Genomic DNA, 19,953 nt, shown 5'->3' on the forward strand with positions numbered 1-19,953 from the left:
CAAATATTCTATAGAAATTATATACCAGCACTGCTTTTAACTCCAACGTTTCATATCAAGACGCCAAATGCAAACAAAGAATAAGACTGAAGATAAAAATGGGTGTATATGGCATAATTCGGTAGGGTTTGCTCCTTCTTTAGCTCCCATTTAACCCATTCTCGCCTCCGAATACATTTGTTACATAGCCGCTGCATACAGCAGTGTTAAGTTACTGGATATGCCAATTTACATATTAAACGCATTCCTGGAGCTGGTACATAAATAGTATTTAGTATTTACATACCAGTTCCAGGAATGCGTTTCATATGTAAATTGGTATACCAAATACCATGTACCTACAAATCATTAATATACATACATACATACATAAATATATATATATATATATATATATATATATATATATATATTTCTTTCTTTTATTCTTTTACTTGTTTCAGTCATTTGACTGTGGCCATGCTGGAGCACCTGCCTTTAGTTGAGCAAATCGACCCCAAGACTTATTCTTTGTAATCCTAGTATTTATTCTATCGGTCTCTTTTTCTGAACCGCTAAGTTATGGGGACATAAACACACCCGCATCGGTTGTCAAGCGATGTTGGGGGGACAAACATAGACATACAAACATATACACACACATATATATACATATACATATTTACAATGGGCTTCTTTCAGTTTCCGTCTACCAAATCCACTCACAAGGCTTTGGTCAGCCTGAAGCTATAGTAGAAGACACTTGCCCAAGGTGCCACACAGTGGAACTGAACCCGGAACCATGTGGTTGGTAAGCAAGCTACTTACCACACAGTCACTCCTACACCTATATATATATACTAGCAGTATCGCCCGGCGTTGCTCAGGTTTGTAAGGGAAATAACTATAAAGCATTTTTAGAGAGTTATAGCCAAAAAATAGCAAAAAAATGATGGTAAATTTTTTTTTGAGATTTAAGAAAGGTAGAGTTGCGTCCCCTAGACAGTTTGTGGTTCGTATTCCTGATTCTCGACCCCATGTCGAATTTATCGATTTTTTTCAGAACTGGGGGAACTTTTCAAAATTTTCGCTGCGTTAGTTTTGAATTATGACATTGGGCTATGTGTGTGTCAAGTTTCATCAGAATTGGTTGAAAGCCATGGTCAGGGTGAGGGTACAAGCAAACAGACACACAGAAACACGCACAGACAAACTGCCGTTTATATAGAGAGATATATATATATATATATATATATATATGGAGGCGCAATGGCCTAGTGGTTAGGGCAGCGGACTCACGGTCGTAGGATCGCGGTTTTGATTCCCAGACCAGGCGTTGTGAGTGTTTATTGAGCGAAAACACCTAAAAGCTCCACGAGGCTCTGGCAGGGGGTGGTGATCCCTGCTGTACTCTTTCACCACTCTTTCTTCTGTTGGCCTGCTCGCTTAGCCAGCGAGGTGGCGTCATTCGAAGGCTAAAACAATGCAAACGCATTGTGACCAGCGATGTGTAACTACATCTGATGAACTGGTCGGTCATGTGATATATATATATATGTATAATAATATATATGATATTAATAGTTATCGCCAAGTTAACATGGTAGTCCAGAAAAATAGGACGAATGCTGCCAACACCTCTAGCTAGCTATGTGACACACAAACTTGTGTCCATTACAACCTTCGAACAGGGAAGGTCAGCCACTTCCCCTTGCTGGTCTGGCATCCACAGACTAGTTTTGAGGTGGTTGCCTCTTATCAATATGGAGTATATATATATATATATATGCATTTATACATACGTATTTGTGCATACATCTATATGTATATATATGCATATGTGGGCACAGAATGTCATGAAACGTGTACAACAAAAAAAAGTACGAAGCACAAGTACAGGGAGCATGAATTATTCTTTCGAACAACGAAAGACTCAAATGGGAAACAAAACAAACATAAAGAACAACCCTTCATCAGTTGTTGGCTGTTTTCCTACTCTTGCATTTCGAGCATTTAACAACAATATACGCTTCGATAAAACAGTTGGTCCCGCAAAGCAAATTAAATAAAATTTTGAGACTTATATATAGATACACACACACGCACACATATATATATACTAGCATTATGACCCGTCTTTGCTGGGTCATAGTGCTAGTGCATGTATATATGTGTATATATATATGTGTACATATTACATGTACATCTATATATATACATCTACACATAAAATACAAAATACAAAGTTATATCTTGATATCGCTAGTAATAACAATACTGAAAATATATAACAGACTGGAATTGTAGGACTATTCCATTTCTGCACGCTAATTTTATTTTTAATTTATTCCCATTCATGTGAAACCACTTATTCAAGTTCAAATCATTGATGCAATTTTATACCAATTGCTATTTTTACTTTTGTTATGTTACGATTACATTATACTTTAGTTTGGTTTTAATTATCACTTACTACATATAATTTAATTGTTATTATTATTTTTATTGTTAAAGTGAAAATATCTGACATAAAATAGAGAAATGTTTTTGTTTCACTTTTAACACATAATACTGAAATAGTGGAGAAGATATGATATAGCTATGGGCTCACCCTAGGCAAGAAGTTGAACATTTTTTTGCCCATGAAACTACATGGACCCTAAGTAAGGCATGTGTAAAATTTGAATGAAATTGGTTATGTAGTTCTCAAGTTTTAGGGAAACACAAACAGACAGACAGACAGACACACACACATTCTCAGTTTTATATATATATATATATATACGATGGGCTTCTTTCAGTTTCCATCTATGAAATTCACTCACAAGGCTTTGGTCGACTTGAGGCTATAGTAAAAGACATTTGCCCAAGGTTCCACGCAGTGGGACTGAACCCGGAACCATATGGTTGAGAAGCAAGCTTCTCACCACACACCGAAAGTACCTTTTAAAAAGAGGTGACAGAAAATAGATAAATAAATACCTAAATAAATAATAAGGCTTCTGCATTTTAAGTGTGAAAAATAATAAACAATGTGAATATTTTTATGTCAATGGAGGTCTGTTTCATCTTAGTTAAAATGGTAATTTTATGAATCTACCAGTTGCTAGAAATAGGTTTGTGAGTGTGATTTGTGTAAGAAAAAGAGAAAAAGAGAATAAAACACATCCCAGGGAAAACTAGTGGTGGTCTGCATCGGTAAAAGTTGTTTTTATACGTTGTGTTGTTGAAGGAGAATTTCCTGATATTTCGCACCAAGACCTCCCGTGAGAAAGGAAAACTGATTTTATCATTCTCTCAAGGATGCGCAACACTATTGCATAATTAGTTTTGTGAGCATGCGTGTAAGAAGTGTGACAGAGAAAAAAATGGATGAGAAAAATAAGGTGGAGGGTAACAAAAAATTGGTAGTAGTGGTGGTGGTGGTGGTGGTGGTGGTGGGTTTATTGGGTTGGGTAAAATAAGGATATGAGATGTTTTCTCTTGCTAACTACCACAGTATAGGGATCTTTTCAGTTTGAACGGCAGTTTTTTCTAGTGGTGTCACATGAAATTGTCACCCATAATTATGACCCTAGTATCGATCTATTGCATTTCAATCTGTTTTAGAGTTAGGGTTAGGGGTGGGGGGAAGGGTATCTTTTTTTCTTCACAAATGTAAATAAACCCAATCTGTTTCTTAAACGAGGGACATATTCATACGGCACAGAATGTTTTCACCTCAATAGACGTCATTGATTGGTTGAAATTGCAGAAATTGAAGAAAAAAACAACAAATATCTTACAAACTATAGAATTTTCTCAAGAAAGCCATGAGAAAAAGATGTTTTATAAACACATTCTACCAGTATACGAAGTTTTAAAATGTTTAGTTACGTGGAAATTAGTTTAAAAAGCTGCCAGTCAAACCGAAAAGATCCCAGTATAGTTTATTCTAACAGAACATTCACGTTTAAGTGAGGGATAAATATTAACTCTCAGTATTAATATAACCTCTGTTGCTAATATTGATACTTTTTTTTTTTAGTAAGATAAGTGTTTGGATTAGTGAAATATTAGTGGGTGTGTGAACAGTTGCAGTCAGTGATAATACATGCATCAGCGTGACACAGAATATGATAAAGCTGGCCCATTGAAATACAGGTTCGACTCATTGCTGCCAAATGAGTGGACTGGAGCAACGTCAGCATGAGTATTGTTGATAACCATTGTTTTTAACATCTGGAATAAGATAATAATACAATTCTATATTTAAGAGATGAGGAACTATGTACATTATTTATATTTGACAGATATTGGTCCTCATCTTGTTTGTTGTTAACACAACGTTTCGGCTGATATACCATCTAGCCTTCAATAGGTGCCTTGGGGAAATTTCGAACCTGGGTTCTCATTCCTAAGGTATTTTTCGATGTTGTTATTATTATTATTCATATTATTATTATTATTATTATTATTATTATTATTATCATTATTCTTCTTCTTCTTCTTCTTCTTATTATTATTATTATTATTCAGTAGTTTTATTTTTTATAGCGTGCTTTCACTTCACTACCGAGCGCAGCTCTGTGTGCCTTGGGTATGTGCTGTGATTTGTTGTGATGCTCTGATGGTTATTGTATGGAAAGTGTTCTGCGTAGGATGTGTGCAGTGCCTAGTAGTGCAATTTTCTGTATGTTATATGTGTTTGTAAGTCCTGGTGTTTTTGTTATGTATTTGTCTGAATATTTTTTTATCATACCTAATGCGCCCACTATGATAGGAATTGTTTCTGTTTTTAGATTCCACATTTGAGTTACCTCTATTTCCAGGTCTTTGTATTTTGAGAGTTTCTCCATTTCTTTTAGAGACACGTTGTCATCAGCCGGTATTGATACATCAATTAGAAAGCATTTTTTTCTTCATGATCTTTGACAACTATATCTGGTCTGTTGGCCTTAATTTCTCTATCTGTGTGTATCGGCATATCCCAAAGTATGGTTGCTTTCTCGTTTTCTGTGACCTTTTCTGGTGTGTGCCTATACCATCTTTTTTCTGTTGTTATTCCATAATGTTGGCATAGCTTCCAATGTATGTTGGCTCCAACTCTGTCATGTCTGTGAATATATTCCTTCTTAGCCAGGACTGGGCAGCTAGAGATAATATGATTTATTGTTTCTTGTCCATCTCCACATATTCTGCAGTTACTTGTTATATTTCTTTTCTATTATTATTATTATTATTTTCATTATTATTATTATTATTATTATTATTATTATTATTATTATTATTATTATTATGTGAATATATTCCATAATAATAATAATAATAATAATAATAATAATAATAATAATGAAAATAATAATAATAATAATAATAATAGGCCAGACATCATATTGAAAGACTTCAGACAAAAATCATGCCTCATTATTATTATTATTATTATTATTATTATTGAGTGAGAGCAGTGCATGTCATCAAAGTGACACTGGAGTAAAATATACAAAGCCCAGTATAACCATCATGACTACCCATCTGATAAGGGTACACTAGGCACATGCATCACAACCATATGTGGACGACATGGTGATCTCATAAGCAAAATAAATAGCACATGACCTTGCAGGTGGGGGCCCAGTGAGAATTTTCTTCAGGTCGAGTAGCCCATCCCGCTCAAAAGGTCCCTGAATAAGGATTGTTTAAGGACGTTGAACGAACCACCCATGTTTCCAAAGGTCAATTATCCATACCTCAAAGAATTCCTTTCAGTACACGACTATGATGCTCCCCCACTACTTCTGCTCGTGATCAGAGATGCACATATCGTCAACCACTAAGGGACATGCTCAACTGGTTATGGTCAAACAACTGACAAGCAAATCTGTGGTATTGAGAAGACTATTTGTTGTAGCCCATCTTTTATACCAAGACAAAACAATGTACATGATAACACTTCCAATCAGTTAAGATCAGGAGCCATGAGAGCCACTGCGTGGTACTGCATTAGGGCAATTATTATTATTATTATTATTATTATTATTATTATTCAGGTCACTGCCAGGAATCGAACTCGGAATCTTAGGGTTAGTAGCCCGCGCTCTTAACCACTACGCCATATGCCCGCGGGCGACTGATACCAAAATCTGCTTTCCTTTCTCACGGGCATATGACGTAGTGGTCATCCTTAGGAGTAAAAATTAGTCAGCATAGTTGTTGTTTTTGAAGTTTTTGAGGAATTTGAAACATAGTCAGGTGACAGATACTTTTTTTTTTTCAATTTTCCCTCAACTTTGACCCGATTGTAATTGAGGTTGCTAATAAAATATCTGGATAATTTTTGGTGTTTAACGATCAATATTCCTTTCTCTGTTGGACACCAAGTCAATTTTTGGATCTTTTCGGTTTGAACGGCAGTTTTTATCATAATTTCTATGTAAGTGAAAAAATTTTAAACTTCGTATACTGGTAGAATGTGTTAATAAAACATCTTTTTCTCTTGGCTTTATTGAGAAAATTCTATAGCTTGCAAGATATTTGTTGTTATTTTTCTTCAATTTCTGCAATTTCAACCAATCAGTGACGTCTATTGAGGTAAAACACATTCTGTGCCGTATGGATATGTCCCTCATTTAAGAAACAGATTGGGCTTATTTACATTTCTGAAGAAAAAAAGATACCCTTCCCCCACCCCTAACCCTAAAAGAGATTGAAATGCAATAGATCGATACTAGGGTCATAATTATGGGTGACAATTTCATATGACACCGCTAGAAAAAACTGCCGTTCAAACCGAAAAGATCCCAATTTTCAAGTTTTAAAAATGATATCTAGTATGGGGTAAAATGAGTAATGACTATTTTCAATAATTTCTTCTCTTTAAACATATCAAGAAGAGGATACTCCAACAGATCGCGAAGAAGCTATAGAGAACATTTTATATTGATCTCTTTTTATTTAGTCGAGTTTCGTTAATTTCATATCATGTGCCACTTTTCCATGATCTTTTATTTTTATTTGACCAAGATATTTTTAATTTTTGTAGCATTCTTGATCTTTTTGATGTCTAACAATGGCTATTGATGTGTATGAGACTGTTTTAAAATGTCACTCTGGAGAATTGAAAAGACAAATTTATCTAATTTTGACTTACTCATTTTGCCCCAGAGAAATTTCTTTTTAATATGCTCAAAGAGAACGATAATAATTTTCCTGAAATGGTGGTCTGAATATGTTAAAGTGTTTTTAATGCATTTAAGGAAGGTCATTTGCTTAGCTGATCTAGTTTTTGTAAGACTGTGAACATTCGTAAAATATATATTTCTTCTCAAAGTCCAAAAGTGCAGTAAAACCTCCCCATTGTAAACACTCATCCCACCCTCTAGTTAATATAATATCTGTAGCCTCAATCGTTTGTCTTTAAAGTTCTTCATACTGAATGCAAGTCTTTATTCTGTCAATGGGGCTGCGAACGGTGGTGGGTAAGCAAGAGTCTGTTCCATATTAAATACATTGCTCAAAAGCCTCCACCATAGAAGATCACGTAATGCAAATGTCCTAATGACCCTGCATATACTTGACACATGATTTTACATGCCATTGTTTACTGTAGAAAATGCTAAACAAAGCAAATGAGTAATCCATCACGTAATTTGAATGTTGTGAAAGAGAGACAGCAGATGTTCTATAGTTAAAAAAAAAACTGCGGTAGAGAATGGTAAAGAATAAAGTTTATTTTCCTAAAACGTGATGTGTAAAATTTATAATTGCAGGAACTGTTAATTGCAGGAAGCCATGAACTCACAGAAACCTTTAAACAAAACGGAAAAAGCGGAGAATTTGACAGCTTTAACCTTATGCAAGAATTAGGTGACTTAAAAAACAAAAACAAATGTGACTATTAACCAAAATAACGTAAGCTCTGGGAACCAATGGGAACGTCTCCGGTTAGAATTAAAGTATAAATTTGTTGCATGAGAAATATTTTACACAAATACTGAGTGGAAATCTTTCGATATTCTTGTAATAAATTTTGGCAAACAGCTTGGAAAACGTTCTTGTTATTACAACTGTTGAAGGAGAAAAAAATTATTAAAATGATAACCAAACTAGCGCATCCACGTTGGATATGTTTCCTCGTTTTGCTGTTTGTTGGTGAGGTTTTCAACCAGAATCAGACGATTGTCTACGAACAAGCTCAGGTAAGTGAGACAGCGAGTGAGATTGACAGAAACTAAACTTCGGATCATTTCGGTTTGAACGGCAGTTTTTAACATAATTTCTAGGTAACTAAAAAATTTTAAACTTCATATACTGGTAGAATGTGTTTATAAAACATCTTTTTCTCTTGGCTTTATTGAGAAAATTCTATAGTTTGTAAGATATTTGTTGTTTTTTTTTGCTTCAATTTCTGCAATTTCAACCAATCAAATACGTCTATTGAGGTAAAACACATTCTGTGCCGTATGAATATGTCCCTCGTTTAAGAAACAGATTGGGTTTATTTACATTTGTGAATAAAAAAAGATACTCTTCCCCCTAACCCTAACCCTAAAACAGATTGAAATGTAATAGATCGATACTAGGGTCATAATTATGGGTGACAATTTCATATGACACCGCTAGAAAAAACTGCCGTTCAAACCGAAAAGATCCTAAACTTCTTTAATTCATTATATTATTTCTTCGTATATTTTCTGAATAATTATTTTTTCCGAAAATCGATTAGCCCTGATAGAGCAAACTTTTGATCAAACATGTTCAAGCTGTGACCACACAATCTTTACTTGAAACAGTGTTACTTAAATGAAATTATTCAACCTATCATTCCATATTTAAAATAAGAAGTGAGATGAGGAATAGTTTCTGTTTATTTCTAGCAAGTCTGGTGAGCATGTAAAAGATTCTTCATTCGCTCCAAAATTGATTCTGACTAAACAAATAAAATAGTTTGGCGGAAAATAATAAATTTCCACCAGTTAATAAAATGTGATTCACACACACACATTATATATATATCTATCTGGTAATTGACATTTGATTTGGATGTATTTCTCCATTTTCTTATTTTGTATTATGAATTTGGGGTAAAACATTTTACCTTTGCCCATATAATACAGTAAATGAATTAATTGCATCGCAATCCTTAACATTTATGTATTAACTTTGTTGGGTACTTCACTAGCAGTATATTGGATATATGTTATCCCATATATATATATATTCATACATACATATACACTTTATTATTTTTCCATATCTCCCATCATGTGAGGAATATTTTCAACATTCTCTCTCTCTCTCTCTCTCTCTCTCTCTATATATATATATATATATATATATATATATATATATATATATATACTCGTTTACTCGTTTACTTGTTTCAGTCATTTGACTGCAGCCATGCTGGAGCACCGCCTTTAATCGAGCAAATCGAACCCGGGACTTATTCTTTGTAAGCCCAGTACTTATTCTATCGGTCTCTTTTGCCGAACCGCTAAGTAACGGGGACGTAAACACACCAGCATCAGTTGTCAAGCAATGCTAGAGGGACAAACACAGACACACAAACATATACACACACATGCACACACACACACACATATATATATATATATATATATATATATATATATATATATATATATATACATATATACGACAGGCTTCTTTCAGTTTCCGTCTACCAAATCCACTCACAAGGCTTTGGTCGGCCCGAGGCTATAGCAGAAGACACTTGCCCAAGGTGCCACTGAACCTGGAAGCATGTGGTTGGGAAGCAAGCTACTTATCACATAGCCACTCCTGCGCCTATAATATATATATATATATATATACTACACATACAAATATATACATATGTGAGTGTGCATATATCAACATACCATACATTTACATGGAAATGGAAATGAACTATTCAGAATCACACACACACACATACACACACGCACACACACGCGCGCGCACACACACACATGCATGCATGCATGCAGGAGGCTTCTTTCTGTTTCTGTCTATCAAATTCACTCATAAGTATTTGAAGCTTGAACCCGCAACTATGTAATTGGGATTAAAAAGCTTTAATTTTGGCAGAACAATGTGAACACTAAAGGGTTAAGATAAACACCAACCATATACACTCATAAGCATGCTGTCCCAGAAGGTTGGCGTGCCGTTTTAAAAGTCCGTTCTGTTTTAGGACACACCTTATGTGTGACCAATTTTCTTCCTTTCATCATTGTAAGTTATACTTTTCTTCTTTCAGCGAAGTAGCTCTCCATGTTTGAGTGAAAGTACTGTTTGTGCCGACGTCTATTCATTCACCAAGACAGTAAATGGAAAAAGGCAAAAAACTGAACGCCGAGTTATCAACTGTCTGTGTCAAGGAGGACAGTGCCCAAATTCGACGACCCACAATATATACGATACATCCAAGCACAAGTAAATATGCTTTTAATCTGAAAACCTGTTATGTTTGTTGTTAAGTACGATATAATAGTGGAATTGTTTCATAGATAATATTGGGTTGTCCGGAAAGTTCGTGCCGATTTTTAAGGGAAAGAAAAAGGTCAATAAATACTTGCCATTACATTTTTCATCCACCAAATATGAGCCATTTTGTTGCACAGTGTCTCTCCATCTTTCCTTTAACTTGAAAATACCCTCTTCCCAGAATTGAGGTGGTTTCATGGCAAAGAATTCATCAAGGTATCTTTTTACGTCATCCAAGGAATTGAAATTTTTACCATTAAGGCTATTCTGCAGAGACCTGAATAAGTGGAAATCCGAAGGAACAATATCTGGTGAATATGGAGGGTGGGGTAACACATCCCAGCCGAGCTGCAGCAATTTTTGTCTGGTTCCCAAAGCATCAAGTGCCAAAAATGAACTTTCTTACCTTCCATTTTAAAGGGTTACAGAATTAACACAGGTTATAGGAACATAAACCTTCTTCCACGAAAAGATAGCTTAAACTGTGCTCTAAATGGAGGTGTAGTCAAATCCTATTTTATGGACTCAACCATGTTCTAAAATAAGTCGAAAGGTAAGCTGCTATAAATCAGCACAAACTTTCCGGACAACCCAATATATCTTTTCTTAAATCAACGATTAATTAATTAAACGGTAATTACATATAAATTATTCTTTGTACAAGTCTAAGATAAGGCTGGCAGCATATTATTTCAGCAGTGGGGGTTAGTTATTAGTTTATTTCATCCACTTACCATTAGTTTCTGAGTTCAAATCCTATAAATGGTTATTTGGTCTCTAAGAAGGAATGCAATAGCTGAACTTTGTGCTGTTCATAGAGGAACAGAGGTTTGTTCCCTTAAGTTGTATAGGTTTTGTTGAATGCGCATGGCCTAGTGGTTAGGATGTTGCACTCGTGATCGCAAGATCGAGGTTTCGATTCCCGGACTGGGTGATGTGTTGTATTCTTGCGCAATGCGCAAAACATTTCATTTTACTTTGCTCCAATCCACTCAGTTGTAAGCGATCCACCTTGCAACAGACTGACGTCCCATTCAGGGCCCTGGTCACTTGAACACAATGGAAACTTAGAATCTGGTTCCACGAACCCCAGGAGTCGAGACAATACTTATTTCTTACCAATTTCTTCTTACCTCAAGATGATTCATAGACTTCACACGTTGCCGAACCACTTACATGTAACTAGTGTGTTATTTCTCAACAGGTGTGGCTGTGTGATAAGCTTGCATCGCGAACACATGGTTTTGCGCTCGGCGCCTTGGGCAAGTCTCTTCTTCTATAGAATAGACTGACCAAAGCTTTGTGAGTTGATTTGGTAGATGGAAACTGAAAAGAAGCCTGTTGTAATACACATCTATGTGTGCGGGATTTTGTGCCTATATTTGTCACCCAGCACCTCTTGATAATCGATGTTGGTGCGTTTATGTCCCTGCAACTTAGGGGTTCAGTAAAAAAGATTGTTAGAATAAGTACCGGGCTTAAAAAATAAATCCTGGGGTCGATTCGTTTGACTAAAAATTCTTCAAGGCACTGCTCCAGCATGGCCGCAGTCTAATGACTGAAACAAGAGAAAAAAGATTAAAAAAAAAAAGGAAAAGGTGTCTTGTCTTTGAAAATACTTTTATTCAAATTGGCACTCCGTTGGTTATGACGATGAATATTCCAGTTGATCCATTCAACAGAACAGCCTGATAGGGAAATTAGGCGCAGGAGTGGCTGTGTGGTAAGTAGCTTGCTTACCAACCACATGGTTCCGGGTTCAGCCCCACTGTGTGGCACCTTGGGCAAGTGTCTTCTGCTATAGCCCTGGGCCGACCAAAGCCTTTTGAGTGGATTTGGTTGACAGAAACTGAAAGAAGCCCGTCGTATGTGTGTGTGTGTATATGTTTGTGTGTCTGTGTTTGTCCCCCCCAGCATCACTTGACAACCGATGCGGGTGTGTTTTCGTCCCCGTAACTTAGCAGTTCGGCAAAAGATACTGATAGAATAAGTACTAGGCTTACAAAGAATAAGTCCTGGGGTCGATTTGTTCGACTAAAGGCGGTGCTCCAGCATGGCCGCAGTCAAATGACAGAAACAAATAAAGAGTATGCAAGTGGCGGAGCACGCCACAAACAGTCTTGCCCTTAATGTAGTTCCCAGGGAGGATTCAGTGTGACACAGAATGTGACAAATGTGACATGGCTGACGCCTTGAATTACTGGTACAACTCGTTTTTGCCAGCTGAGTTGGGTGCAGCAACGTGGTGGAGGCGCAATGGCCCAGTGGTTAGGGCAGCAGACTTGCATTCGGAGGATCGCGGTTTCAATTCCCAGGCCAGGCTTTCATCTATCTGTTGATGCTTTTGGTGTCGGGGGTTGACCTGCTTTCTCATATGCGCATTTTATGAATAGCAAAGGACCACGTTTCGGACTTCTCCCACTAATGGTACGAAGACCGCTTCGCTCAACAAACGAACAAACAAACAAGCAGCAACGTGAAATAAAGTGTCTTGCTCGAAGACCCGACTCTCGGCCTTACGATTGTCAGCCAAATACCCTCCAGGGGGTCGGTGAACTTTTATAACCAATTGCCCCCAAAATACACCAATTCACTCTGACGTTACCCCCTTGATTTGAAAGGAAGAAAATCATAGATTCTCTGAATTCAAAAGGTTTATTGGATCTGTTTTATTGAATCTATATGAATCTGTTTACACGTCCGGGCAGATGCAATGTTTTTTTTATTTATTTTATGCACCCTTTTCAAGCCTAGCCAGTCTCATGGGCCCGGTTTCCCAGTTTCTGTGGCGTATGTGTTCCCCCCAGCTGGACGGGATGCCAGTCCATTGCAGCGTTACTCAAGAAACAGGAAGAAAGTGTGAGAGAAAGTTGCCACCACCCACTGCCGGAGTCTCGTGGAACTTTTTTAGGTGCTTTCGCTCAAAAAACACACACAACACCTGGTCTGGAAATCGAAACCACGATCCTCCTCCGACCGCGAATCTGCTGCCCTAACCATTGGGCCGTTGCACCTCCACAGATGCAATGTTACCAGAAGAAAAATTTCCGTCATAACAACACGTTTTTTACTTATGTCTAATGAGACCCCATTATCAAGAATTTCATTTTTACCCCACTTGGGGTAATTTAACCCGGTTTACCGACCCCTAAGATACACGACGCCTTCATTTCTTTTATTTATTACAAGTTTCAATATCATTTCAGGTTACAGTTGTGTCAACCGATATCGAGCCTGGAAACATGTCGCCCCAACCAGACGGCACACGAAGTTCATCTCCAGGACAAAAAGTTTGACTTGTTTAGTTATACGACTGTAAGTAAACCATTTTAAATCTGTAACACAGCTTTCTATAACATTGGCAGTTATCAATTTGAGATGCAGGCATGGCTGTTTGGTCAAAATGCTTGTATTGCAACCACATGGTTTCTAGTTCAATCCCAATACGCTGCATCTTGGGCAAGTGTCTTTTACTATAGCCCCATGTCGACCAATGCATTCTGCGTAAATTTAGTAGATAAAAACTGTGCGGAAGCCCGTCTTGTGCATGCATGTATGTGTATATATGTATGTATGTATGTATGAGAAATCTCGAGTTGCACATGAGAAAGTAAGGAGGGATGTCAGGAAGGGCATCGCTGTTACACTTCCAGATGGCAAGGGTCTTCCTATGATGCTGACATGCAGTGTCTGTGCAAGACCCTGCCTCAGTAAAGCTGGACTCAAGAGTCATCTTCGTAGTCATAAAGCGAGACAGATGAGTGTCAACCTGGCCACTGGTGGTGGTGAATCTGTCGGGCATGTGGAAGAGAGTCTAATTCAGCAGGAGGACTTAAACGACATGCAAAAGTACATGAAGCCCAGTTACAACTACAGCCAGCTATTACCAGTAAAGGTTTTAGTTGCCAATTCTGTACAAGACACGGTAGATCTTTAGCTGGGCTAAAAAGTCACAGTCAATCACAGCACTAGTAACAGTTAAGTTCCGTGCAATGGCCATACTCAATTACGAAGGGGCAGCCATAACATGTATGTATGTAAGTGTGACCTGGTAACAATAAAATATTTTGGTACAGTTAAGAGATGGAAGAACAGACGTCTGTGAAAAGTTGCAAACAAAAGCTATTATCGTTAACAAAAAAATGTCTTTGCAAAGAACTATAAAAGATAGATACCAGTACCAAGTGCTACAGTTCGCATGAGATCTATATGGTAGCAATGACAGTTGACTGCATTTCGGGCAGTTACACTTGAGATGGTTTGATCTGGTTGCCCCCAAAAGACTCTAAGCTAAGAGCATTAGATGTCAAATAAAAGGCATCAAAGACAAAATTGTTAATAACATTCATGTTTCTACCAAAAATTTTAATGGACAGTTGCTTGTTGATATCTTCAATCTTTGACAGAATCCTTTTTGTATTATTTACTTATGTTTTGTTTGAAAACCGTGATTCATTTGATTCACTTTAGATTGGTGCTTGGAACTCTGTCAAATATTCTTGTTACAAGCTTTAGGCTTTTTTGAGGGGTGGGGTTACTATAAAACTCATTTATGTATAAAACATCTCATTTTGTATTACATCTGCAAAATTTATCAAAATTATTTTATCTTCAGGTGAAATGCTTATGTCCTCATCACCTTGAATACCTGCCCGGTCCCTTCAATCGATCAGTGAAATATGGTAATACCAACTTTGTTACAAACCATGTTGTGCACCATTATACTTGCAACATTCCGGTAAGTAAGCAAATATTGTTCGTAACCAAATATATTTTGTTGTTGGCTTTAAAATTGTTCTACCCACAGCTTTGTTACTGTTTTTGTCTTGTTCATTACAAAAGAAACTCTAGTTTATTTTCCTATGTTCTGAATTAAAATCCCACGCAGGGTTTCTTCTTTCCAGGATTAATAAAATAGCACCAATCATGTACTGAGACCGCTGTCATTCATTGTATTCCTCTTGAAAAAAAATCTGTGATATTGCATTGTTGGAAAAAATTGCTGTTTTAATTCCAAAATTTTGAGGCGTGGCTACATGGTAAGAAGTTTGCTTTTCAGCCACATGGTTCTGAGTTCAGTCCTACTGCGTGGAAAATTAGGCAAGTGTCTTCTACTATAGCCTTGGGATGACCAAAGCCTTGTGAGTGGATTTGGTTGACAGAAACTGAAATAAGTTCATCGTGTGTGTGTGAGACCACCACTTGACAACCAGTGTTAGTGTGTTAATGTCCTTATACCAATCTTAAAATATAATAAGTACTGGGATCGATTCGTTCGACTAAAATTCTTTAAGGTTGTAACCTAGCATGACCGTATTCTAATGACTGAAAGAAGTAAAAGATCAAAGGTAAAACATAAATGTAGGAATATTTAGAAATATATTTCAACAGACATAGCTGTATGAATAAGAAACTTTCTTTCCAACCATGCATTCTTGGGTTCAGTCCCACTGCCTGACACCTTGGGCATCTTCAACAAGAACCTTGGTCTTCACATGCATAAGTAGGCAAGTCCTAACTCACTAAGAGTTACATACCCATTGGCTTACCCTCACCCAGTTTAGCCCACTATTTGAAGCGGTTTACTGGGGTGTAGCTGCCATTACATGCGAACAGCTACTTGGTGCCACAGATGAGAGTTAATTGCCATCCCTCATAATACAATATGTTCTGCATCAAAGGTGCCACTCCTCCTTAACATCCTATGCACTTTGAGATGGTGCAACCAGGAATACAGTATCAAGTTGTACTTCATTCTTTAAGATGTTGAAGAATAATATAATTGAAATTTGCTCACTATTTCAGCTAAATATCATTTGAATAGCTATATAAAGAGGTTCTCTTTGTGTTATCGATGACTAGTTGTGGTTTAAACCAAAGTCAGCCTTTATTTTATATATATATATATGTTTTGTTCTATATTATTATGTTTGACCTTAATGTTCATATGTAGTGGTTTAATAAATTATGTGATTGGGTATTATCTGGTAGTTGATCATTGATTAAGATGTGTTTCTCCATTTTCTTATTTTGTATATATATATATATATATATAATAACAAAATAATAAATAAAACATATGCATATATACATACATATATGTATGTACCTACATCTATATGTATATATACATGCATATATAGGTACAGGACACCAAAAAAAACGTCGAACTCAATGAGAAACGAAAACATAAACACAAAACCAAGAAATGGACATTTTTCTTAAACAACGAAAAAATAAGACATACAACACAAGGAAATAACAAGACATACAACACATGGAACATTCCCCTTCTTCAGCCGACTCTGTTTCATCTACTCCACATTTCAAATGTAAAGGCGAGACACGACTTCATTGAAACAATCCTTCCCGCAAAAGCAAATTAAATAAAATTTGAGATTTTTTTGCAGAGGGGTAAAAGTGGTAACAAAAACAGGACAGTAAAAACAATACAAAATATAAACAGTAAAAGACAGGACAAGGAGAATAACAGTAACACGAACATTAAGGGCTGTTAAGCCAGAACGAATGAAAAAATATTTTTGTACGTACCTACATCTATATGTATATATACATGCAAAAAAACGTCGAAATATATATATGTGTGTGTGTGTGTGTGTGTGTGTGTGTGTGTGTGTGTGTGTGTGTGTGTGTGTGTGCGCGTGTGTATATGTATATATATGTATGTATATATATATATGTATATATATATATATGTATATATATGTATATATATATGTGTATATATATATGTATGTATATATATGTATATATATATGTATGTATATATATGTATATATATGTATGTATCTATATATATATATATCATCATCATCATCATCATTTATGTATGTATGCATGTATATATATATATATATATATATATATATATATTATATATATATATATATAATATATATATATATATATAAATATATCTATCTACATAGTATACGTGTGTATTTATACTATATATGTATACCTATTTGTGTGGAGGTGGGGTGCGAGATCAAAAATATAGACTACAGTGATTTGTGATAAAAAAAAATAAATGCGCCCTTTTAAAGCCTAGCCAGGCTCATGGGCCCGGTTTCCCGGTTTCTATGGCATATGTGTTCCCCAGCTGGGCGGAACGCTAGTCCATCGCAGCGTTACTCATTTTTGCCAGCTGAGTGAACTGGAGCAACGTGAAATGAAGTGTTCTACTCAAGAACACAATGCGTTGCCCGGTCCAGGAATCGAAACCACAATCTTACGATCATGATGCTGACACCCCTAACCACTAAGCCACGTGCTTCCACACAGTGATTCATGAATAGAAAATATGCTTATTTGTTTGCAAACTTTCATTTTTATTTCTTCTCATTTTCAGAATAATGGAAATTAAATATGTTGGACAATTGAAAGCTTTATGGTGGAAAATAAGTTGACCAATCACTAAAGGATAACCAATATTATGACACAAAAATATCCAAAAAGAAAATTTTAGTATATACGCATCGTTTGATTAGAATCTGTGAAATATTCCGATGATCAGATTATTCTCTATGAAAATAAAATATTTCTAATACATCATGGTTGTTCCTTATTTTTTTTGCATCTTTTCAGTTTGAACGGCAGTTTTTTTTAGTGGTGTCATATGAAATTGTCACCCATAATTATGACCCTAGTATCGATCTATTGCATTTCAATGTTTTAGGGTTAGGGTTAGGGGTGGGAGGAAGGGTATTTTTTTTCTTCAGAAATGTAAATAAACTCAATCTGTTTCTTAAACGAGGGACATATTCATATGGCACAGAATGTTTTCACCTCAATAGACGTCATTGATTGGTTGAAATTGCAGAAATAGAAGAAAAGACAACAAATATCTTACAAACTATAGAATTTTCTCAATAAAGCCAAGAGAAAAAGATGTTTTATAAACACATTCTACCAGTATACGAAGTTTAAAAGTGTTTAGTTATGTGGAAGTTATTTTAAAAACTTCCATTCAAACCGAAAAGCTCCTTTTTTTTAATAAATAATAATAATAATAATTGTGTACAGTGCTCAGGTGCACTACAACTCATCTAAAGTGTATATATAATCAGGTGTAGTTTCGGTGGATTTCGGAAAGCATCCTTAAAGGATGCAGTGTCATGGCAGTCAACAACTGATGCAGGCAGTTTATTCCATGCTTCAGCAACTCTGAGCGTGAAAAAATGTTTCCGAAAGTCATGGGAGCTGTGCTGTTTTCTGACTTTGTAGGCATGCCCACGTGTGTTAGACACATGGAGATCAAAAAGGTGTTCAGTGTTGTTGTTGGTGAGGTGGTTGATAACTTTATGGGTGCTTACCAAGTCCGTCGCCAGACGCCGGAGCTTCAGTGAATCCATGCCCAGGGAAACAAGGCGCTCAGAATATGGTAGGTGTCTGATGGAGGGTATTACTTGTTTCAGTCATTGGACTGTAGCCATGCTGGGGTACCGCCTTAAAGGGTTTAGTCGAACAAATCGACCCCAGGACTTATTTTTTAAAGTCTGGTGTTTATTGTATTAGTCTTTTTGTTGAATTGCTCAATTTCATGGACATAAATAAACCAACACCAGCCTTCGAGTGGTGATGGGGAGACAAACAAAAACACAAACACACGCATACATATACATGATGGGAGATAGTTACATAGTTTCCATCTTCTATATTCACCGACAGGGCATTGGTCAGTCTGGTACTATATTCAAAGACACTTGTCCAAAGTACCGTGCTGTGGGACTGAACCCAAAACCACGTGGTTGCAATGTAAACTTCTTAACCACACAGCCATGCCTACTAAGATGCCTTAAAAAGTCTGCTGTTGTTTGTCAACAAGAACTTCCGGTGGTGTATACATCATCATCATCATTATCATCGTTTAACATCCGCTTTCCATGCTAGCATGGGTTGGACGGTTCAACTGGGGTCTGGGAAGCCCGAAGGCTGCACCAGGCTCCAGTCAGATCTGGCAGTGTTTCTACAGCTGGATGCCGCCCTTCCTAATGCCAACCACTCCGTGAGTGTAGTGGGTGCTTTTTACGTGCCACCAACACAGGTGCCAGACATCAATTATACAAACACTGTGAAAGGTGTATATGTGTCTGTCTGTGTATGGGAGAGAGGAAGAAAGAGGAGAAAAGAGAAAAAGAGAAAGAAAAGCAAAAGAGAGTGTATGTGTATGTGTGTGTGTGTATGTGTGTGTCCCCAAGTCAGAAACAGACTATGTACAAGCAGGGAAGACCTATGCGGTTGGCTACTTTTTGATTCACCTCATGCATTAGCCAAAAGTAGTAATGATGCAAGAAGGTAGGAAAGTAACGATGGCATCTGTCCCACCTGCTATGTACTCCCGTGGCACCTGGCACTTCTTTCTCACTTGGTTTTTTTTTTTTTGTTTTAAGCTTGAAGGAAATACCAAAAATGTTGGGTTTTATCTTTACACTGGATCTGCCTCTTTCACAGCAAATCTGGTGCCACGGGGAAAATGCACAC

General features: G+C 36.6%; 1 protein-coding gene across 1 annotated transcript; it reads left to right on the forward strand.

Moving 5' to 3' along the window:
- Positions 1-7,927: 7,927 nt before the first annotated feature.
- LOC115222226 lies at positions 7,928-17,998 on the forward strand. The gene is made up of 5 exons (XM_029792387.2): positions 7,928-8,156; positions 10,223-10,398; positions 13,656-13,764; positions 15,065-15,187; positions 17,822-17,998. The coding sequence occupies exons 1-5, from the start codon at positions 8,052-8,054 to the stop codon at positions 17,834-17,836; spliced, it is 528 nt and encodes a 175-aa protein (XP_029648247.1). The 5' UTR covers positions 7,928-8,051; the 3' UTR covers positions 17,837-17,998.
- The last annotated feature ends 1,955 nt before the right edge of the window (positions 17,999-19,953 follow it).

The sequence above is a fragment of the Octopus sinensis genome, linkage group LG19 (genome assembly GCF_006345805.1).
Source record: "Octopus sinensis linkage group LG19, ASM634580v1, whole genome shotgun sequence".
Classification (NCBI taxonomy): Eukaryota; Metazoa; Mollusca; class Cephalopoda; order Octopoda; family Octopodidae; genus Octopus; species Octopus sinensis.

Coding starts and splice junctions, on each gene's coding strand:
- LOC115222226 (XM_029792387.2), top strand. CDS start 8,052: ATGATAACCAAACTAGCGCATCCACGTTGGATATGTTTCCTCGTTTTG. Junction 8,157..10,222: donor TTGTCTACGAACAAGCTCAG/GTAAGTGAGACA, acceptor TTCTTCTTTCAG/CGAAGTAGCTCTCCATGTTT. Junction 10,399..13,655: donor TACGATACATCCAAGCACAA/GTAAATATGCTT, acceptor ATATCATTTCAG/GTTACAGTTGTGTCAACCGA.